This window comes from Pelodiscus sinensis, chromosome 15 (genome assembly GCF_052426305.1).
Source record: "Pelodiscus sinensis isolate ZL-2025 chromosome 15, ASM5242630v1, whole genome shotgun sequence".
NCBI classification, from domain to species: domain Eukaryota; kingdom Metazoa; phylum Chordata; order Testudines; family Trionychidae; genus Pelodiscus; species Pelodiscus sinensis.
This window is the reverse complement of record NC_143066.1, coordinates 24,373,921-24,397,940: the sequence shown is the minus strand read 5'-3', so window position 1 is coordinate 24,397,940 and position 24,020 is coordinate 24,373,921. Positions and strand designations below refer to the sequence as shown.

Sequence of the window (24,020 nt, the reverse complement as noted above, 5' to 3'; positions counted from 1 at the left end):
GACGCACGGGTGTACCGGAACTCCTCCGTGTGCCAGAGGCTGCAGGCTGGGACCTTCTTCCCCGACCGTCACATCAGGGTCGGGGACGTGGACATGCTCGTGTGCCTGGTGGGGGATGCGGCCTACTCCCTACAGCCCTGGCTCACGAAGCCCTACTCGGGGCACCTCTACCTCTCCCGCCAGGCCTTCAATGTGAGGCTGACCAGGGCCCGTATCGTGATTGAGGGGGCCTTCGGGCAACTGAAAGCCCGATTTAGATGCCTCCTCACCCATCTTGACCTCGCAGAGCACAATATCCCTCCCGTGGTGGCAGCATGTTGTGTGCTGCACAATTTGTGCGAGCGAAAGGGGGAGGCTTTCCTGCCAGCCTGGATGGCTGAGGCTGAGCGCATGGCTGGCCACTACACTCATCCCCACACCGCCGCAGTCCAGGAAGCCCAGTGAGGGGCTGTCCGGATCCGGGAAGCCCTGCGGGAGAGCTTCTATGTGGAGGAGGAGGACTGAACTCTCCCTCCATGCCCCACTGGGGCGTTCTTCCACCCTCCCCTCATTCTCCTCCCTAACCCCCCTTCCTAATGTCAAATAAAGACACCTTTTTGCCAACAAAAACCTCTTTTTATTTTACATAACTGGGGTAGGGAGAGGGAGGATTGAGGGTAGGAGAGGGGAGGGGGAAACCTGGGAGGAGGGAGCTGGAAGGGGGTGGAAGGGGAGGAAGGGAAGGGAAAGCTCAGGGTTGGGGGTCCGGCTGGCTCTCCCGTCTCGCAGCACTGCGAGTGCGGGGGCGTCGGGGGGGAATATGTGTTGAGGGTGGGGCAGGAGGGACGGGGGGGAGCAGGGGCAGCAGGAGCAGGGGGAGCAGAGGCAGCAGGAGCAGGGGGAGCAGGGGCAGCAGGAGTGGGCGGAGGAGTGAAAGCTGGGGCAGCTGCAGGAGCCGGAGCAGGAAGAGGCAGGAACCGGTCAACCAGGGTCTGGAGGTGGCCTCTGAGGGCACGGCCCTGCTCCTCCAGCGCCTCCAAGCTCCGCTGGCGCAGCCGAAGGTCCTCCTGGACCCAGTGGTCCTGGGTGCGGAGCTGGTGCTCCAGGAACCGGAGGTGCCGCCGCTGGTACTCCAGCGCCTCCAAGCTCCGCTGGCGCAGCCGAAGGTCCTCCTGGACCCAGTGGTCCTGGGTGCGGAGCTGGTGCTCCAGGAACCGGAGGTGCCGCCGCTGGTACTCCTCCTCATTCCTGGCATGCCTGCTGGCCCGGGCGGCTGTTGCAGGCGGGGTGGTGCGCCCTGCAGTTGCAGGTGCTGCAGCTGTGGTGAAACAAGAGCAGCGGTCAATTCTCCCTGGGGACAAGGTGGGTGAAACCCAGCCCCCCTCTGCAATGCCAAGGCCCCTGCATGACACCCAGCTGGGGCTCCATGGTGGGCAAGGCCCAGCTGCACGGTCCCTGGGCTCCCTCTCCCCCCCCGTACACATAAGGGGAGCATGATGGTACTCACATGAGGAGCCCACCTCGGCCTCGGACGACACAGGTGAGGTGGTCTGTGGGGTTCCTCGGGGGTCCTGGATCCTGGGCCCTGGGCAGGCTCCTGGCTCTCGGCGTCCTCCTGCTCCTCCTCCTCGGTGTCCGGGACGGGGCCCTTTGCCCCGGGGTCAATCACCACCCGGGGGGCAGGGACGGCGTGAGCCCCCAGGATGCGGTCCAGGGCCTGAAGTGGGGGCATGCCTCTGGGTCGGCCCCTGGCTGGCAGGCCCAGGAGTAGGCCTGCCGCAGGTCCTTAATTTTGTAGCGGACCTGCTCCCAGGTCTGCTGGTGGCCTCCGGCGGCCAGGCTGTCAGCCATGCGGCCATAGACAGCCGCGTTCCTGTGGCTAGTGCGGAGATCGTGGACATTGGAGGCTTCCCCCCAAACCTCGATGAGGTCCATGATCTCCGCACTTGACCAAGCGGGCGCCCGCCTCTTGCGGCCCTGGGCAGGCTCCTGTGAGCCGCCAGCCTGGTCCCGGGAAGAGGGGGAGGGCTGGGTGGCAGCGGGTGGCTGGCTCATCTTGTGCCAGGTGCAGGGTCTGCTGGCTGGGTGCTGGCAGGCTTGCAACTGGCACAAACACTGTAGCCAGCCCGTGCCCCTTTAAGGGCTCCGGGGCTGGGAGGGGGGCAGAAGAGTTTCCCTGGTGTTGGCCAGAGCGGCCACCAGGGGAACCTGGGAAGGGCTAGCCTCCCACTAGTTCGAATTAAGCAGCTACACAGCCCTTAATTTGAACTAGTTAATTCGAACTAGGCGTTAGTCCTTGTGGAATGAGGTTTACCGAGTTCGAATTAAGCACTCTGCTAGTTCGAATTAAGTTCGCTAGTGTAGCGCCTATCAAAGTTAATTCGAACTAACGTCTGTTAGTTCGAATTAACTTTGTAGTGTAGACATGCCCCTTGTGCTTGAAAATAAACTAGCCCCATAGTATGCAAGAGCCACTTCTCACATTTAATATGTGATATACTAAAGAAACCAGGGATGATGCCTTTAATTATGGAGGTTCCTTTGTGGAGTCATCAGTTAAAAGTGAGTTTTTACATACAGCAGGTTTAAATCAATTAACATTAAGTCCCTGCCAAACTGCCTATTTCAGTGAGGAGCATAAAATTGGATTTTCTAGGTAATTTTCATACTGCCTTCAGTTGCTTTTCAGATTTGTTTAAAACTCCACAGACTTATTCTCTCCTCCTCCCAAATTCTAGGGTTTTTTAGGCCTCTCATAACTGTTCTCATAACACCAGGATTTCATTTCACAGCTGACTTAATCCTGGAACAAACACCATATAAAGCAGGGCTACTCAACTTTGGAAACCCTGCGGGCCACAATGATACTCACAGCACATGCCGAGGGCCACAACATAAGTGTGATTGCATATATATGCAAATATATATGCAAATAGCTTTTCACACAATGCCCCGGCATCCCAGTACTTCCTCCCTGGGGGCTAGAAATGCTGACACCCTGTACCCATCTTTTCCAGCCGCCCGTCCGCTTGCGTCTTCCAATGCTCACCCAGCCTGAGATATGCCTTGCCATTGTGGAATGTGTTCTCAGTGGAGGCCATGTTCAAAGGATTCCACCCGCGGGCCGCATATTGAGCCCTGCATAAACCTAAACCATACCACGGGCTGGAAACAAATGGGCCGCGGGCCACATGCAGCCTATGTGTTGAGTAGTCCTAATATAAAGGAGTCGGAAAATTTTTTTTTTGGGGGGGGGGGGTGAAGTGTCTGCATAACTAGTTTCTTTGTGTGCCAGGGGAGTGAACTGGTGGTGTCTCCCTGTGATGTGCTTCCCTGCAAATCTCTTAAAGGGAGGTTCAGTTTGGGCTACTATGAGCAAAAATGGCCATAGTCATGTGCAGGTGCTGGAGCAGTTCAACATTGCAGAAGAGGGGAAGGAAAACACTAGGTCTTCTTTGTTGACTCTCCAGCTAAGGGACCTGCTACTGGTGACCAGGAAAGGAAGAGCTTTGGCACTACAAGCCTGAGTAGGTGCTCTGCAATAGACATGCTTTCTACTAAAATGTGCTTGTTTTTTATAATATTGATTATAAAATTATATATTCATGTCTTACCTGAAAATTTCCTTTCTTGGAATAATGAGGGCCATAGAGCCATGACACTGGGTACTCTGGTCTGCCTCCCAGGCTGCAGAGGCAAACATATCAGGGGTGTGGCTTTACCTCTAGGAAGCCACCAGTCAACACTTTAAAGGCCTAGGGAAATACTAAGCACCACTGTATATCAGAAACCAAACTTAAGTGGCAAGACTAAATAGAACAATCCTCATGGAGAGTGAGTAATTCAATGAATAATCAACAGAGTGCCAATTAATCATTCAAAGTCTTTTCCTGATTAATAGCTTACTCAGGGTGGTTTGGATTTGTGGACTTCATGACCCCCAAAAAGGAAATTTTCAGGTATGACAAATTTTCCTGTTCTCATTCATAATGAGGTCCACAGATCTAGGACATTAGGATTTTTATAGCAGCATCCACTTGCTAGAAGGAAGAACTGGATGCAATTAAGTACAGGTAACCGTTTTCTAATAGAAAGTGAAAATCTAAAGCAGGGAGAATCCACCTACTAAAGGCAACATCAGATGACAACTGGATGTTGAGCATATAACATCTGAAAGGACTGGATGACCCAGCGGATGACTCTGCAGATTTTCTTGTATGAGGCATATGCTCCATCTGCCCATGAAGCTGCTACAGCACTGAGAGTGAGCTCCTATTTTTGAAGATGAAGTTAGATTTTTTTTTTTTTTACACTTGCAGGCACCTGAGATTAGTTCTCTCAACTACCTGAAAATGAATACTGTGTGGTAAATATATACTTTGAGAGCTCTGCAGTCATTCAAAGTATGCCACAATTTCTCTTTGGAGTACAATGGATCTGGATGGAAAAATGGAAGGACAATTCCTTGAGTTCTGTGGAATCTGAGTCTTCGTCAGGCCTAACCTGAGGCTATTTGAAGGAATTAAAAGATATGTGTTTCTAATGCACACGTGGAGGTGAAACCCTGGTGTTAACACCAATAATTAAAACTCAACCAGGTCCTTGAACAAGATTATAGAACCAAAGCCTCTTTGAAGAAAAAAAGGGAGATAAGGCATATAAGAATCCCTCGTTCTTTGTAATGAGGCATATCTTGCCTTGGCCCTGTGATCCCTCTGGCAAGAGAACAACACTGAAACATTGTCATTCAGGTGGGAAGCAAACTAACCTACAACTGAGATACTAAGTATCTTTATCAGGAGATGAAACAGCTGAGTGTAAGTGCCATTCTGGAGGATCGAAGTTTTGTAAGTTAAGCAAGTCAGCCATAACATATTTTGCTTTGGATATGAAGGTAACAAGTTGATTGCAGGTTCCCCTTTGCTCACCTCATCAGGAGATAAGCTTCTCTTTGAAGGTCTGTAGTTCATATTCCTTTTGTCTGTTGATGCAAGACATGGCTGACATGCTGTCTGTCATTGTCAGCACATTAGGTAAATTCAGATGTGGGAGTAGAGCTTTGAAACTATACCGGTTTGCCCTGAGCTCTCACCAGCTGTGTTTTCTCTCCTTTGGACTAGATCTGCTGGGCAATCCTTCAACCCATGGAAATCCTGCTGGTGTGAGACAACTTCACTGAGGTGCAGATAAGAGACACCTGAAGGATAAAACTCTGTAGCAACCTCACGTGAGCATTGGACCTCTAAGAAAAACCACAAAGGAGACAACTGCTCTCAAGAGAGTACTAATGAGTGCTTCCTTTGAGAGGTTGATTATTTTGATAAGATTTCTCTGCTTCTTGTATCTTTGCTGCAATAAACAACTTTGTACAGGGCAGTAACATCACACTCAGAGACTGGCAATGGAAAGACGTAACTGATTCAGTCACAAAATCTAGGCTCTAGAGCATCCTTATTGCTTCAGTGGTACAATCAATGAGACTTGGATAAAGCAGTCACCCAGGAATGGGTAAACAGACTCTTTCCTGTCAGTGGACATTAACATTATCAGCGCTTTGTAAATACTTGCAGTGCTGCTGCTATGCCACGGTTGTACTGGTAACATGGTGTTCTGAGAATAAAGTTGCCGAGGAAGCATCTGTGAGATTATTAAATTGGGATACGGATATAGGCTTCATTCATATGTACTGATACCATGCAGACCATCAGTTTATGGCAGTTAACGTGGATGTTAAGGTCTCTATCTTGGAGGGTTTTTTTTTTAAAAATGGATCTGTTGAGATTCCGGGTGTTGAGAAGTGCTCTATAGTCCTTTGCCCCTTTTTATTAAATAAAAGAACAATCTGGAGTAAGGTCTTGGTTCCTCTGAAGAGAATAAATAGATTCAGTAGTTGCCATTTGTAGCAGATGGAATGTAGCAGATTTGTATGGCTGTCTGCATACCCTGACTCCTCCTCTTCTTCAGGCAGAAGCCTTAGGATATGTTTTGTTTATTAAAAAGGTTGAGACAGTGCATTTGTAATACTGTCTACCCATGTTAGCATTGCTTGTGAAAATATGGTGGAGCACTTAGGATTCCAGGTATCAGTTCTTTTGTTTATTTATTTATGCTTGTTGGCTTGACCTCCCAGGTAGTTTTCATGACTAAAGGATGTGCTGAGATTATGCCTGTGTGGATTTGGCTGCCTATGAAGGGGCCTATATCGTGAAGAGGTAAATTTTTTCCCCAGTTAGAAACATTTAGTGCCTGACCATAAAAAAAGGCACAATTATCTTTGATAGTGACACTAGGAGACTTTTGACTGATATAAACCAAGGAGCCTTCTGGAATGGAGTACAGGGGACATGTGTGGTAGAAAGAAATAGCGAGGGATTTTTTGGCCAACCATCTACTGTTTTTTCCACATCTGGACTGCCATCTCTCTTTTCATTCTATGGCAATTTGGAGGGGAAAACAATTGGAGGTGATGAGGTATGGCAAGCAGTAACACAAGTTGGGAGCAATAACCAAGACACTGGGGCCTGGTGACCCACAGTAGCAACTGGAATGACCACCTAATAGTTAAGACATGGCAACCCACATAGTGAGGGAGCAGAGGAGGACAGTCCAACACTTTTCTAGTCTTTAGGTGAAAATCCTTATCCCACTATCACAGATAAAGAATGTATGTGGAGAGGTGTACGTAGTTATAGCTTGTCGGAGGCATTAGCAAACCTCATAACTGTAGATCACCATCCTCAATACACTTTGTATCAAAGTCTGTTCTTGAGAGGTGGATTTTTTTATTTTAATAATTATATTATTTGAGTCTGTAGATATGATTTGAAGTACTGTTCTTCTTCCCATAAAAAAGATTTACTTTGTGGGGTTGCGTGTATGCATGGCTACAGGAAATAGCTTGTGTCCACAGAGTTCACTGACTTGCCGTACTGCACTCTGGGAGGGTGAAGGGGGAATCCAGCACTGATTATCCCCTGGCCTGTACTCTGTGAGACTCTGGGGAACTAAGTGCCTAGGATTTCTGCCTTGCCGCACTCCATGGACTCCAGATACTAAGGATTAAATGTCCTGCTGCATTCTGCAGATATATGCAGTTTGGGGGAAGTATCCTGAAATAGCTACCTGCGTCTACACAAGCCTGCTTGTTATTTTGAAATATTTTTCGAAATAATGGCCGTGCTATTTTGCCATCCTGGTAAACCTCATTGCACGAGGGATATGGGATGGCTCGAAATAGTGCGTTAATTTGAAATTTGGTCCTGTGTAGATGCACCACATTTCAAAATAAGCTATTTTGAAATAGTTTTCAAATAAGATATGCAATTTGCAAAGCACAAATTGTGTATCTTATTTCGAGTTTAAGGTTGCTGTGTAGACACATGCTTAGAGTGCTTCCTAGAGGAATCCCCTAAATCACTTTTCAGAAAATGAAGGGGGAGAGATTGTGTTTTATGTTGGAGTGACCAGATGGATCTAAATATATTTTTTATGCCTGCCTGTGTTTCTCTCCTTCTGCTGAGGATTATTTTAGACTGATGGTTTGACTGGCAGTGGATGTTGTGGTTACCTCTTTTGAGTAGTTTTGTTGTCCAGAGAGAGAGGAGTTTTTGCTGGACTAAGTCCCAAAGGCAGTTTCCTGGGGTTCCATGCTTTGTTGAAATGAGATTTCTGGATGTGACCTGGAGATAGGTTGAAGCCTGGAATCCATGGCCAGCCTAAGTCATTCAAAGTGAGTCCTTGGCCCATCTGCTGCACTGAGCTTACACTGCAGGCAGGAAATAGCCCTGAATCATTGCAGGGCTTGGTGAGAGGGGTGAGCTGCAGAATAGATGGAGGAGTTGGGCATGAAGCCACTTACCAGGTTCTCCTTGCTTTGTGTCTAGATCCCTGCCAGTAGCTCTCCGTTGCAGCAGCAGTGAAGGGAATGAGCCAGGTAGCTGCTGCATTATCAACAGATGGCTGTGAATGTGGGCTTCAGTGGTTGGGTGTGAAGTTTCTTTGGCCCTCTGATACTGTGGTTCAGTCTACATTCACCCCAAGTTTGGGGGAAGGAGGGAAGAAGGGGCTGACACTTGCCTATACCAGGGGCAAATACTGTCCTGTCATGTGTACCAGGTTCAGGGATTTTTGCAGATGAGCTGCAAAAGCTCATCCAGGAAGCTCATCTGCTTAGAGAGAGAGAGAGAGAGAGAGAGAGAGAGAGAGAGAGACTGAAGGAAACCTTGCCTCTGCCTCCTAATCAGAGGGGAAGTACAAGGAGATGTGTCAGATTTATCCTCTTAGCCTTCTCTGCCATGCCGTACTACATGTGGGTACACAGTAACACTGCATCCTCCAGTGATTGAGTAGAAAGAGAATCCTGTGTGTCAATAAAAGCAGATCCTGAAGTGTTTACATAATTTGTTTCACCTTTTCTTTTTCCCTAAATTTGCTTTGCTGAGGCGTGTGGTAGTCTGCCTGCCTGAAGCTGGCGATGCAAATGGAAACTGGCAGTTTCTCAGAGACGAAGTTTTACCTCCACTAACTGACTGACAGGTATGGTCTGCTTCCAAAGATGCGTAGAACAGTGATTCACAACCTTTTCAGACTACTGTACCCTATGAGGAGTCTGACTCCAGTCCCAGGTGATGGGGCTCAGGCTTTGGCTTCAAAATGTATTTTAGCTTCATGGGGACCCTGCTTGCCATCACCTAATGCAGGGGTTCTGAGGACAAATTGTTTGGTGGCCTCAGTGTGTGGCCACCAACTCTTTCTTTACCTTTAGGAAAAACACATACATATGCACAAATGCACATTCCAATCATAGTAACTTGTTTATTGCTAGCTAGTATGTCTGCTATGAAAAGCGATAACAAATGTGTGATGTTGCATCCCATATTATTTCTGGATATATGCTTATGAATAAGAATGACATAACTTGAATATGCTTTATGCAAAATATTTCATGTAACATTATCACTTAAGCTATAATCTGTGCAATGTGTATATTCTATTTATGTGCATGTAGCATTCCAGTATTTGAAGATAGAAATATGAAGTATAAACCTGTGTACTAGATAGGCTAAGTGAAAGCCATTAGTAGTACTATAGGAGTTTAATGGCCCGGTACTTGGAACAATAATCTGTAAATAGTCTTACTTTCCTGTAAGCCTGGGCTACATGCCATCCACAGTCAGGTCATCTCAATTTGGAACCCATTTTGGATGCTGTACTTTGCCACTGGAAGTGTAAAAAATTTAAACTGAAAACAAAGGATTCCTGACTTCGGCAACAGGAATATAACAGTGGGAAACAAAACAAAGGGGGAAGCCAGACACCAAGACACTCCAGATTACCATCTAAAATGTCTGCTGCAACCACCTGGAACTGAACATTAAGAAGGATCAAGCTCAAGTTGGGAGGCCACCCAGCTCGAGAGAAAAGATTATTAGATTTTTATACCTTACTGTTAGGGTGTATTTTTTTTTTAAATAGGAGTACTAGGCTTAGCTGTTGTGTTTTGTTTTACTTTTCTTAGAAATTTACTTTAATCTATCTGCTATCACTTGCAACCACTTAAATCCTATTTTTATATTTAATAAAATCACCTTGATTTATTAATAAACCCAGTGTAAATAACAACACTGGTCTATAATTTTTTAGAAGTCATCTGCTTCAGAGATAAAATGTGCTATTTATTATGCATTTTGATGTGCTGAATTCAAATATGACAATTAAAACAACTGATTGGCTACTGTTTCCAAGATATTTAAGTTTTTACATTTTACGTCTATGTAAAATCAGCAAAAGGGTTATATAAATAAAATGTATTATGAAACAAAAGATAAAAAACTATTATGTACATAGTTTAGTCCTATTCAGTGTCTACTTGGAGCTTCTTGGCTTGTCTCTTGTATTCATTAAATGGAGCATCTCTTGTCACTGTCCAGCAATAGTCTGCAAGCATTGATGGGCTCCATTTGCGCTGATAGCGTTTCGCCATTGTTGCAATGTCCTGGTGAAATTGCTCGCCGTGCTTGTCGCTCACTGCTCCACAGTTCGGTGGAAAAAAATCTAGATGAGAGTGCAAACAATGTATCTTTAGTGACATGTTGCAACCAAGGCTTTTGTATGCCTTGAGGTTTTCCACCAACTGGAATTGATGGCAAAACATTGCCATTATGCAGCAAAACAGCTTTAAGACTCGTCTTCGATGAATCAATGAACAGTCTCCACTCATCTGGATCGTGAACGATGTTGAGGGCTGCTTTCACACCATCGATGTTGTTGCAGGCTACAAGATTACCTTCCATGAAGAAGAATGGGACAAGATCCTTTTGATGGTCACGGAACATGGAAACCCTAACATCACCTGCCAGGAAATTCCACTGATGTAGTCTGGAGCCCAACAGCTCTGCCTTACTCTTGGGTAGTTCCAGATCCCTGACAAGGTCATTCAGTTCACCTTGTGTTATGAGGTGTGGTTCAGAGGAGGAGAATGGGAGAAAATGTGGATCCTGTGACATTGATGGTTCAGGACTAGAAGTTTCATCCTCGTCTGATTCAAGTGCATCAGGAACCGGCAGTCCTTCTCCGTGGGGTACTGGGCGTATAGCTGATGGAATGTTTGGATAATGCACAGTCCACTTTTTCTTCTTTGACACACCTTTCCCAACTGGAGGCACCATGCAGAAGTAACAATTGCTGGTATGATCTGTTGGCTCTCTCCAAATCATTGGCACAGCAAAAGGCATAGATTTCCTTTTCCTATTCAACCACTGGTGAAGATTTGTTGCACAAGTGTTGCAGCATATGTGTGGGGCCCACCTCTTGTCCTGATCTCCAATTTTGCAGCCAAAATAAAGGTGATAGGCTTTCTTAACCATAGTGGTTATAGTGTGCTTTTCTGATGCAAAAGTCACTTCACCACAAACATAGCAGAAGTTATCTGCACTGTTCACATAAGTACGAGGCATCTCTGCTCACTTTGGCTAAACAGAAATGTGTCCCTTTGCAAAATCAAACACTGACAAATAAGAGTGCACGACACTGTATGATATCTAGAGCTGATATAGGGCAATTTGTTCAGCAGAGTGATGTAAACTTCGTTATGATTGCATCATCCATGACTTCTAGGAATAACATGATGCAATTCATATAATGTATGATGCAATACCAGCTTCAGATTGCATCATTCATGGTTTTGCCTAAAAAGCAAGTACTGTCCAAATCCAGTCATAGATTTATTCATAGATCCAGTCAAAGATGTATTTTAGTCATTTCTGGTTTAAATTGAGATCCCTTCCCTTTATAACTCACTTATCCTCCACCATTCGCAAGTCAAGGGTCGTATATACTGACCCAATCTTGAAAACTAGAGCCAATCAATAATTTTAAGCATCATTTTCGTTCTCAGTGACCCAGAATTAGTAACGTTTGACTACATTTATTTCAGAAGCATTTTGGCTACAGAGAAGTGTAATTACTTGGGGGGGACCAACAGCTATGCATCTCTCTCTAATTGATAAAAGGGCTGTATAATTTATGAGCTTGCTTTGTATAAACTTTATACAGTGTGAAATGGATTTATCTGGGCTTTTGGTCCTACTGATACTGTGCATGTGGGTGCTGTGTCAAGTCTGTCTGATTGAGCCTTCCCATTGCTGATCTGATCTCAGTGTCTGTGCTGCTCTACTATGGGCTGTGATTCCAACTCTATGCCATCACTGGAGGAGACCAGAGGATCTGATTCAGCAGGACAGGGTGATGGGGCATTCCAGCAGGCAGGCAGGTCGGCTCAGTGGTATTTTAGCACATCAAGTGACAGTCTCAAGGGAATCTCTGTGATTGAATCCATCAAAAGAAGTATTGCTTTTCACAGCAGACTTACTCAGTACTGGCAAGTCTGGGAACAAATCAAGCCCTAAATGAAGAATCAGGAAAGACAGAAGGGGGGAGGGGTGATGAAGCCTGATGCCCCATGGCTAGGGGAGAGAACCCAAAGTTACATGGCTGGACCCGGGGGTTGGAGCCCAAAGCGAGTGCCTGCTTTCCATGCCACTCCTGGGTGGAAGACCAAAGCCTGAGCCCCACTACCTCTGAAAAGTGGGGAACTCCCCAGCTGCCTGCTGCTCCAGCACTTTGCCCAAGATGTCTCCAGAATACGGCAGAGCCCAACTGGAAGCCAAGAAACCAACACCAAGGAGCACCAAGTAGTGTGATGGGACACTACTTTTTCCTTTCCAGCCCCCATCACAGCCCAGGAGGCTGTGGCCACAAGAAAAGCCCCTGCTGGCCACATTTGAGAAATACTGTCCTAATGCCAACCCTGCATTTGCCAACCGCCTAAATCCATCCCACCACCCACAGGTCGAGAAGTATATAAAACAGCAGAGAAAGGCACCGCCTGTATAACATTTTAGTTTGTACTGATTTCTCTAGTTCTATTTTCCTGTAGACTGTTGTAAAATTAAGCAAATATTTAGATGAGATGATGTGCCCTTGGGAAGACCTTTGCATACTCCCAAGTGTACATGTACCCAATGTCATGGAACTGTGAACCTCATCACAAAACAACTTTCAAGAGAATTGCAACAAAATAGAGCTAACATCAACCCTGCATCAGGTGTTCACAGAAGGATACTTCAGTAGGGCTGGTTTTCAGGGCAATAATGAGTTCCAGGTCTACCAATACCCTGCTCTACTTGGGGGGGAAAAAGTCTCAATCGCTCCATTATTCTAGCCAGCAAGAAGTGAGTACCAGCCACATCAGCCAAATTAGAGATCATATGTCTCAGGAACAGTCTAACCTTTCCCACCCATTTCCCTTTGGGCCAATTTGTGACATTCCCCAGGGGGAGAGGGGCTGGAGGCTACCATGATCCGGAGGTGTACTTCTTTCTTCCTCTACCCTGGGGCTGCAGCAGGTGATCAGCACTGTGACTATAAAGCCAGGATCCCAAAGATCTTCCCATGATTCTCAGCCACTTCTGGATACCAAACCCTTGATTTTAAAGAAGAGGATTATTTCCACAAAGCAGGAATTTAAAAGGAAAAACATTCTGTTTGATTAGGGCAGTTTTACCACTCGTCTCTGACAACAATCCCCACCCAGATTTGTTTAAAAAAAAAAATTCTACCAGTTCATCCTTCAGACAGGCTTACGCTGTAGCTGAAGTCACTTACTTCCAGTGAATGCTATCCAGCGGGCATATTTAGTAGCTTCTCTTCGCCAGTGGGAAGCCACTAGCAAGCCACATGTGACAGTCAGTGAAATGATTCCCATAATGATGAAAAATAATGTGGTGACCCATTCAGGAGGCAGCCGTGGAGGAATACAGGTCCTGTCACGTCCATGGATGGTTTGACACTGTTGCACAAGGCCAACTGTGAGTGCACCTGAAAATACAGAGAAGTAAGTCTTCGCAGGATTTACTTTTCCAAAGCAAAACTGTGAGTGAGATGTCCTCATCTTTCGTCATCATTGAAGGGCTCAGTGTCATACCAAGTCTCAGTCTAGCCAGAGTGTGGCTGTGGCTCTCATATGGAGTCTGTCAATGTAATTCAACATCAGCTGGCGTGATGACTGGAGGAAGGGAGAGGGTCACTCAGGACACGGCTCTACCTCTTTCCCAGTTTCTACCATTTGGGAGAGATTCCCCCAGCACTCCTCTAATTTCCTCCTGCCAAGCAAGGAGGGAGGTGGGAAATGAGACTCTTCTCTCAGGAATCCCCTGAGAGTCAGCCGGTCTAGCACTGCACCCATTTTCCTGAGCATAATATTTGGAAAAGTAACACAAGGGAAGTGTTTCTCTACACCTGTAAATTCACGTTGACTTCAGTAAGACACAGTGTGTGTATGCATCTACATCATAGTTAGAATGTCTTTGAGAATATCCCTTTCAGACTTTTTATGCAAGAGGGCTAGGTCGGTTCTTTTAACAGTTAAGCAAGCAAGTTATTAAATACATACGACGCTTTCTATAGTATCAGATTTAAAGGTCACTTCAATCTGTTCAATACACAGAATGCAAAATAATAGGTCTAATTATTATAAATATCCTAATGGTGTGCCGCAACCTGCAGCAGGGGTGGAGAATCATTTTTGATGGGGGGGGGGGGGCACTCAAGATTTTGGAAAGTGGTTGAGGGCTGAACTCTTCCATGATATTAATGGAAGAAGTGCAGGGTCTGGGATGGAGGTTGGGTGCAGAAGGGAGCTTGGGGTAAGGGATTGGCATGCAGGAGGGAGAGTGGGGTCTGGGAAGGAGTTTGGATGAAGGAAGGGACACTGGGACCTGGGACACTGGACTAGCCAACTACTCTTTAGATAGAATAATAGGACTGGAAGGGACCTCAAGAGGTCATCGAGTCCAGCCCCCCGCCCTCAAGGCAGGACCAAGCTCCGTCTGCACCATCCCTGACAGATGTCTATCTAACCTGTTCTTAAATATCTCCAGAGAGGGAGATTCCACCACCTCCCTTGGCAATTTATTCCAATATTTGACCACCCTGACAGTTAGGAATTTTTTCCTAATGTCCAATCTAAACCTCCCCTGCTGCACTTTAAGCCCATTACTCCTTCTCCTGTCCTCAGAAACCAAGAGGAACACATTTTCTCCTTCCTCCTTGTGACATCCTTTTAGATATTTGAAAACGGCTATCATGTCTCCCCTTAATCTTCTTTTTTCCAAACTAAACTAGCCCAGTTCATGAAGCCTGGCTTCATAGGTCATGTTCTCTAAACCTTTAATCATTCTTGTCGCTCTTCTCTGTACCCTTTCCAATTTCTCCACATCTTTCTTGAAATGTGGCGCCCAGAACTGGACACAGTATCCAGCTGAGGCCCAACTAGTGCAGAGTAGAGCGGCAGAATGACTTCACGAGTTTTGCTTACAACACACCTGTTGATACAAGCTAGAATCATATTTGCTTTTTTTGCAACAGCATCACACTGTTGACTCATATTCAACTTGTGGTCCACTATGACCCCTAGATCCCTTTCCGCCATGCTCCTTCCTAGACAGTCGCTTCCCATCTTGTATGAATGGAACGGATTGTTCCTTCCTAAGTGGAGCACTATGCATTTCTCTTTATTAAACCTCATCCTGTTTACCTCTGACCATTTCTCTAACTTGCTAAGGTCATTTTGAATTATGTCCCTATCCTCCAAAGAAGTTGCAACCCCACCCAGTTTGGTATCATCTGCAAACTTAATAAGCATACTCTCTATCCCAATATCTACATCATTGATGAAAATATTGAACAGTACGGGTCCCAAAACAGACCCTTGAGGAACTCCACTTGTTATCCCTTTCCAGCAGGATTTAGCACCGTTAACAACAACTCCCTGACTACGGTTATCCAGCCAATTATGCACCCACCTTATCGTGGCCCTATCTAAGTTATATTTGCCTAGTTTATCAATAAGAATATCATGCGAGACCGTATCAAATGCCTTACTAAAGTCTAGGTATATGACATCCACCGCTTCTCCCTTATCCACAAGGCTCGTTATCCTATCAAAGAAAGCTATCAGATTAGTTTGGCATGACTTGTTCTTCACAAACCCATGCTGGCTATTCCCTATCACTTTATTACCTTCCAAGTGTTTGCATATGATTTCCTTAATTACCTGCTCCATTATCTTCCCTGGGACAGACGTTAAACTGACTGGTCTGTAGTTTCCTGGGTTGTTCTTATTCCCCTTTTTATAGATGGGCACAATATTTATTTATCGATTAATCATCTACATGACTATACACTAATAACCCTACCTCCCTGATATGTGGCGCAAACAGGCACATGGAGCAGCCAGGCACTTTGAGTGGCCTGAGGCTGCAGTACGGTGGGCAGGATCCATCCCACAGGCCAGATCTGTTACAGGAGGAGTGTTGGATTTCCTAACTTCATTCTTAAGGGCTTGATAAAAAATACAGAGCATTTTCATAGTGTCTTTTATGGATGTAAAGAGTTAACCAATTAACTGATGCCCAGCCTGGCCAGAGAAGTCCTCCCACGCACAGTGTGAGGTAGCAGGCACAGCTGGACTGGAGCAGCCTGCCATGCTGGTTAACCAGTTAAACATTATGTTTAACTTTTTAACAGTTTTACATCCTTAGTGGCAGTCTCCTCAAAATTCTTTACAAACATTAACCCTTGACACTACCACAAAATAGATACATAAACCAAAACAGACTTCAACAGGAGCACAACTGAGCCCCTAGTGAATTGTCAAATGCCTTAGAGTCTCGTAAATTATCTCATTTGCAATCACTATCGCAACTGATTTACATATGCATACACATGCCAAAGGACAACAGTGAATATCTGTCAAAGTATTCAACACAAAAACATTTCTACATGTTGTGTTCAATCATTTCAGCTGTGCGCCTAATGCAAACAGGCAAATTGATACCTGGCAGCTGCCTGACATACTAACTTAGCTTTTCATAGCCCCCTGACGAGATGTGGGACAAGGCAAAAATACTGGACTAAATGCAGTTTTACACAGATATCTGCACAACACTGACTCCATGTGTAGCTAGAAAACGACCCTGTGGTCCAAGTAATTGCTTCATTATTTGGAGTGGAGTTCTATTTTAATATATAGAATGAAAAGGCATGTGTCAGAGAGTAACAGTTATAGCAAAATAGCTGGAAGTTCAGTTACTGGTCAAAGGTGCTGGATTAAACAGCTGTGGGAGCAGTAACCCTATTTAGCCACAGAATAGATACAGCACAGTAATAGGGCCCTCTACCCTCACATTGCCAACTAATAGATCATGAACTAGAAGGACCACTTCAAGGGATGGGAAAGAAACTGTTTCCATACCATGTCTAACCCCAGGCTCTCTGCTAAGACTTCCAGCAAGAGCATCAACTAGTGCCAGTCCTGGAAGTGGTATATGATCCAGGAACTAAACTGAAACTGCCAACTCCTTTCACATAGGTCAACCAGCCTTCAGAAGGTAACAAGTCAGTAGCTACTGGCTTGAACTCAGTTTAAACCATTAACCTAGAGAGGAAAGATTTCATAACCCTGTAGCTACCTATGCACTGTCCCCAACTATGCAGTCCAACAGAAACATTTCATTTTCTAACAGCGTATTTATGCCAAAACATTCACCTGAATCATTTACAAAAATACTCTTCTGCAAACATTTTTGAGTGCAAAGCTTGACTATATTCAATGCAGTTTTTCCAGTCTCATAAAAAAAAAAATCAAGCATTTCATATTTGTGAAGATCTCTCTCTCTTGCTACTTAAAACTACACTCAACTCCAACTCTTTTAACATAGCCAATCAAATGCTACCCTGTTCCTGTTTCCTAGGTAACCAACAGACCTACCGGGAAGGAAACACATACAGTGATGGAAAGAAACCAAGATAGTGGCAGCTATTTGCCTCCCTAACACCTTTGAATTATTAAAAGTGTTACAATGATACTACGACTGAAAAACAAAGTGGAATAAGCAATCTACATTGTAACAGCAGATTATTACTGTTCTTCATTATTTGCTTGTAGCAGCATCCAATATGCCTCATGTATTGTATGGCCACAGAAAGACTGTCCCTGCCCTGAAGAGCTTACAGCCCAATAAGAAACAGACCCAAAGGGGGGTGAGGGTGAAGTGGGGATATCAAGTCAGACGTACAACTGCGGTACACTAAGGCAAGCTAAAAAAAAAGCCTATTTATGAGATATTTCCTTTGTTTTTATATCTTTCTTACCTTATAACTTTTTCCCCTACCGTGGGCCTCCATACTTGCCCAGCCTCAATCCTTATCTATCACCCACTGCTACTGAACTTGCTACAATTTCCTGTTTCTATTTTTTTTTAAACCAACTTCTCTTATTTAAAGGCATCAAAATCTCCCTTAGCCACAGCCTCTATTCCAGTCTCATTACACTCCTACCTTCCCAAAGTCAGCCACTTCCTGGGCACAAATGCTTACTGCTAATATCACATACAATCCTGTTACCCCTATAGAGGAAGTAAAAGCAGCCAACCATCATCTATTACATAGTACATATTAGAGATGTCAAGCCTGGGCTTATCGGTTAATCTTATAGATGACACATGCTACCTTCCCCCACTGTCTCTGTATCAGAGGCAGCAGCGGGGGGGGGGGGGGGGGGGGGGGGGGGAAGAGACGCAGGAGCCGATATGCATGGGGAGCTAGCTTTTAACCCATCCCCCCATGCGTGCAGGCTCCTACAGAGCTGCTTGAACCCCTCCACCCCTGTCTCCCACAGAGGCAGCACAGATGGCTTCCATGAAGCTGCCTCTGCCTCCTAGAGAGGAAGCAGAGGGGAGGGGGGAAGGTGGGAGCCAATGCTCATGGCTTAAAATCCAGTTCCCCATGACCACTGGCTCCCACCTGCCCGTGTGTTAATGTGTAACCACTAAAATTTCAAGTGGTAATACGTTTACACAAAAGCCGGTTAGTTAACATCCCTACTACATATACTTAGCTTCCTTCCTTCCACCCTTCCCCCCCCCCCCCCCCCCCCGGTCACATTTGTGCTGAAAGTCCCTGGATTTGATCAGCAGTGGCGGGAAGGGAGCTGGCAGAGCATTTTTCATATACCAACAAGGGAAGCAGGTTCCAGAGTTTGACAAAACATACAGCTTCATCAGCAGACTCAGCATAGAGCAGGGGTAGGCAATAATTTTGGGCCAGGGGCCACTTCAAAATTTTTTGAAGTGGCCCCAGGCTGCCCAGAGGGGCAGGGCCTAAACCAGAAGGGGCGGGGCCAGGATGCTTCTGGGCTACCCCACCCCCAGACCATAATTGGCCTGGGGGCAAGGTGAGCGCAAAGCCTCCTCCCGTCCTAGCCCAGCCCTGCGGGGAGCATGCAGCACTTCAGCATGCCACTTGCTCCTCGCAGGGTGGGAGGAGGCTTTGCGCGCTTCCCCCCACCCCCAGGCCAATCAGGGCCTGGGGGTAGGGGAGCTGCATCAAACTTCCTTTGCCCAGCCCCCAACCCTGCGTGAGCGTACAGCACTTTGAAGTGCCGTGCACTCCTCACAAGGTGGAGGAAACTTTGCACCGCTCCACCGCCCCCAGGCCAATCAGGGCTTGGAGGCGGGGGAGCATGTGACGTCTCCTCCTGCCCTGCGAGGAGTGCGTAGCACTTTGAAGCTCCGTGTGCTCCTCGCAGGGTGGGAGGAAGTTTCATGTGCTCCCCCGCCCCCCAGGCCCTAACTGGCCTGGGGACAGGGGAGCGGCAGGGCCTCTGCAGGCTAGATCAACCGGCTTGGTGGCCTGGATCTGGCTCGCGGAGGCCCTTTTGCTCACCCCTGGTATAGAGCCATACTGTTTACTCTGGATTTTGCTTAATAGGGGGATGGTATGTTAAATTGTGGCTTATTACTACTATGGCATTGAATTTAGATGCCACTGATATAAAAGACTTAGATTTTGTGTGTTTTAATAATGGCTTAAGTAGATGAAGCCAAGCTAATCAGGCACTTTAAAAAGACGGGGTGGGGAGAGGAGGAAGATTTGTGATTTTCTAGCATTCACCCTCAAGACACAGGATAGCTTTTAGTTCTATAGAGTGTAGAGACACACACACACTTTTTTTTGAGCAGGGAGAAGGAAAAGAGCGGTGGAGGGTTATTCACTGGGCAGGGGGCACGTGTTTTATGAAGGCAATCTTACAATAAAATGCTAGTTACACTTTATACTTTACTTGTTCAGGATCCGGTTACTATTTTAAAAACTGTCTACAAATTCTGGTGTGTTGACTGGAGATCTCTCCTCTGCATACACTGGAAAGGGTAAACAAATTTCTAGATACATCTTTTTGTGTGTGTTTATCTTGTATATGTGCTTAGTGTGAAAGCCTTCCATTGTAAAACCAGCCCAAGTTTTACTGTACCTCAACTCAACGGGAGGGGATCATATTTTTTTACTTGTAAATGTTGAAAGTCAAGTCTGTCTAAACTCTCTCCAACTGGTAACTGGAAAGAAGCAAGGTCCATACTATGGATATAAAATCCTGTTTAACTGGTTAACCAGATTAAAGGGCACAGCAGCAGGCAGACAGCCAGAGCAGCCCCTGTCTGTGGTGGACCCTGCAGGACTGGAACAGCCCCCTTGCCCACGGCAGGCGGAGAGCGGCTCCAGCCACCACCAGTTAACCGGAACTGGGAAGCACCACCTGCTCAGTGATCACATCACTAGTCCATACTCATTTTATAGGAGGTGCGGATTTCAGCTGGCTCTTTTTAATAGTGGCAGCCTTCACAGATGACAGGTTCTAACACACTAAGCTGCTTGACTCACGTGAAGATCCAAAGATCAAGATGAAGCACTGTGGACTAATACTCTCTATTAAACATGAAGTATAACCACAGGGCTTACTTCGGCCACTCTGGTCTTAAGCATGCCTGATTGCTTCACACCCTCAATAAAGCCTCTAACGGAGGCTTCCATCAGCCAACTGAGGCATACATGAGGACTTCTGCTGGAAGGATATACAGGACTGTCAGCTTTTAGATTCCAGTAATTCTAATGTAACCTCTCCCCCCCCCCAAACACCCTATAGAATATACAGAAGCTGTTTTGAAGGAGTATATTTCGAAGCTTTTCAAGGACTTTGGCAACTATTTAGTGGAATGTTTGCCAGTGTTATTTATTTTCCTGCGAGGTGCTGTTTCAAGTAGTGCAGATACAGCTATAAAAGGGTAAAAGAGGCATTTATTTCTCTAAATATATCTTGGTGTACTTTGCCTTTTAATAAATGTACATACATTGAGTCATATTCAGGGAATGATCTTCACAAACAGAAGAATAAAATTCTATATCTAGGAAGGTGCAATTTGTCTCTTCACTCCTTTTCCCAAAAATCAATGGAATTTACAGATCCATTGCTGCCATAGTCAGAGGGTGTTTCTGGGTATGACATTATCAAGCTTCATGCATTTTAGTTTGAAGCTTGGATTGGTTTTAAACCCCTTAAACTAGGGGTCTCAAACACAATTTAACTTAGGGCCAGTGCTAGTTCTCGTAGTGGACACCCCTCTCTGGCAGGGCTCCAGAGGGCTGCGGGAGTGGGAGGGGGGGGGGGGAGAGAGAGAGAGAGAGGTGTGTGTGTGTGCATGCGCGTGCACGCTACCCCATGCATCTTCCAGTCCAGCTTACCACCCCACAAGCTTCCCCCCAACACATCCTCCAGCCCCACCTGCAGCCCAGGTGATTTAAAATCATCCTCAGGGGCACCTGGTGTCATCACCAGTAGCACAAAGGGACTAGACTAGCTCCTGGGTGCTAGCTCTGCAAAACTGCCAGAGCGTCCTTGTGGCCCGGGGTAGGTGTGTGCAGAGCTGTCCCATCCATATGATGGTTCAGTGCATCTGTCCTTGGCCCCGTGCATTGGGGGCCTCTGCAATGGCCGCCCTAACCATCTTATGGATAGTTGGCAATTTCCCCCAGCTTTAATGTTTGCATTTACACATCAAAAGCTAGGATGCAATGCATCCAGCCTCGCGCAATTAGCATTATTAACATTAGTCCTAAAATTGACAGGTAACTGCTTTTGCTGTTATATATACTCTGTATTCTGTAATTTCCACTCCAGCTCATCTGATGAAATGGGTTTTATCCACAAAAAACTCATGATAAAATATATTTGTTAGTCTCTAAAGTGCCACAGGACTGCTCATTGTTTCACAGTAGTTGGTCTCCTAAATTTAACAATTCCTACTCTTTCCATACATACATTCTCTGTCACGTCTTCCCCAGACAAAACCCCATATCAACATGTAAGAAGCCTGGGAACTTCTCTTGAATTATTAAACTTCTGTGTAAGGAGAATATAGATTTTGGCCAAGAATAAATTAACGTGTGAAGCCATGTGACAATTTAGGCCTACAATAATTTGCCTCTAAATAGTGAGAGCTATGGTAAGGTAGAGGGAGGTAGCACACTGATTTAACAATCCAGCTAGAGCAGTTTCTCTCAAATTGGTACGCCAAACCACTTTGAGAAAACTGCTAACTGGTCGCTCCAGTGGGTTTATTTACTGGCTCTGCAGCCATAGAGCCTTGTGGCTCTCATTGGCTCTGGTTCACTGTTTGCAGATAAGGGGAACTACAGGAAGCCCAGCCCACGCCGCTTCCTGCGGCTCCCCTTGGCTACAAATGGAAAAACTGGAGTCAATGGGAGCCACCAGGCTCCGTGACTATGGAGCTTGTAAATAAACACACTGGAGCGGCCAGCTAGCAGATTTCTTGGACCACTTTGAGAAACAATGAGCTAGAGTCATCTGGATGTTAACATTTCCAGGAAAACACATAGGTTAGGTCTGATGGGAATAATTTGGTTTTTATGCCTCTAAAAGATTTCAAGTTTCTTATTCAAATAGTCAGGAAGAAGCATAATAGATTAGTTTTATATTGCACAGATACTCAAGTGTGTTGCTCAGTTTGCAGACTGAACGGTGAACAAGTCCAGATTTATTGAAATAAGATTCATGAACGAAAGAGGCTGAATTCAGTTCTTGATAAATGCGTTGCAAAACAGAGAACTAGCCATTTACTACAAAGACAGAGGAAGGACAGGAGCTAAAAATGATGTATATGTCAATTTAGAGTAATTACCCTTCCTGTATTTGGGATGCAAATTCTAATTTTATAACATTCTGGTCTTTCCTCTTTAATTATCTGCCAATTACTGTAAATGTAAATCAAAAGCCTAGCAGTCTCACTTCCTTAGAAAACTGAAGTGACTATTCAAGATCTAACGCATGGAGCTCACTATGAGAAGCACTGAGAGATCACCTCTCATTCTACTGCTAAGACACAGATTCTGACGAAAGCTTTGCCAAAGAAGTTCCAAATAAACTAGGCTAACACTCTATACTATGCAGTGATTAAAGCACTACTTATCTTTCAATTTTACATAAAAATTATGAAGTAGAATTCAAATTTGGATGACCAAAATATGTCTACGCTGCAATTCAACATGCATAGCTGGTCTGTGTCAGCTGATGTGGGCTCACAGGACTATTTAATTGAGATGTAGATAATTTGGACTCTGTCTGGAGCACAGACTCTGGGACCCTGCAAGAGCAGAGCCAGATTAACTCTTCTGGGGTCTCGGGCCTATTAGATTTTGTGAGGCCCCCTAGGCTGAAAGGAGGAGCCAAATATGAGGGTTTCGGGGTGCAGGAGAGGGCTACAGGTTGAGTGTAGGATGGGCTCAAGGAAAGAGGTGGAGATGCAGGGTGTGTGAGGGAATTAAGGTTCAGGAGGGGGCTCAGGGCAGGAGGTGGAGCGGGAATGCAAGGTCTGGATGGGAGTTAGGGTACGGGATGTGGCTACAGCAGATAACTGAGGTACAGGGGCTTACCTGGGGCAGGTTCCCTTTTGGGGGTGCTGGCACCAAGGAGGGGAAGGGGCAGATAGTTTTGTGCACTGCCCTGCCTTTGCCTGCAGGCATTGTCCACTTGCAGCATCCACTGAGATGCAGGGGGTGGCTCTTGTCTCTGTGCACTGCCAAAGATCACACGCTGCTCTCCTCCCTCTTTCCCCGCAGCTGTGCACAGAGAGGTGCCAGCAGCCAATTGCTTCAAGAGTGGGACATGACATGCAGGCAGCCAGCCTGAACTTTGGTTGGCCCCCCTTAGCCCAAGGCTCTGGGCTGCAGGCCCTAAAGCTCCTATATTAATCTGGCTTTGGCCCCAGCTGGCCACTCTCTCAGAGGTGCAGTTGCTCCCCTGTGGTCACCCCCGTGGTCATGAAGCATAACTGTCCCTGCTCTCAGACCCCTCTCTTTCTGTGTTATGGAAAATAATCGGATTCTAGACACACTCCATTTTCCTGGCACAACCAAACCCTGACTTTGCTTTAAGTTAGGATAAGAGGAAGCTGCATACCAAATTTGGGGGGGAGGGAGGATCTTAGCTCTTACGGTTTACGAGTTCTTAAACAAACAGACTCACAGACATACAGACAGAGAGACGCACATTTTTTTAAATATATAGTAAGATGATGCAGTTAAGACTAATCTATCTTCCAGTTCCAATGTTCTCACTTTCTAGAGCCACA

The 24,020-nt window shown here is 45.9% G+C and overlaps 1 protein-coding gene across 4 annotated transcripts in view; it reads right to left on the bottom strand.

The window, feature by feature from the left end:
- The window catches only part of MOSMO (modulator of smoothened), a 52,556-nt gene that overhangs the window by 12,182 nt on the left and 16,354 nt on the right, over window positions 1-24,020 (bottom strand). Inside the window, exons 2-4 of one of the 4 annotated variants that reach the window (XM_075899448.2) lie at window positions 13,144-13,356; window positions 12,835-12,961; window positions 3,594-3,666 (exon numbers count right to left, since the gene is read on the bottom strand). In XM_075899448.2, coding sequence (XP_075755563.1) covers window positions 3,594-3,666; window positions 12,835-12,961; window positions 13,144-13,356 — 413 coding nt within the window. The other 3 variants (XM_006123818.5, XR_016350719.1, XM_075899449.2) reach the window with 3 other exon arrangements.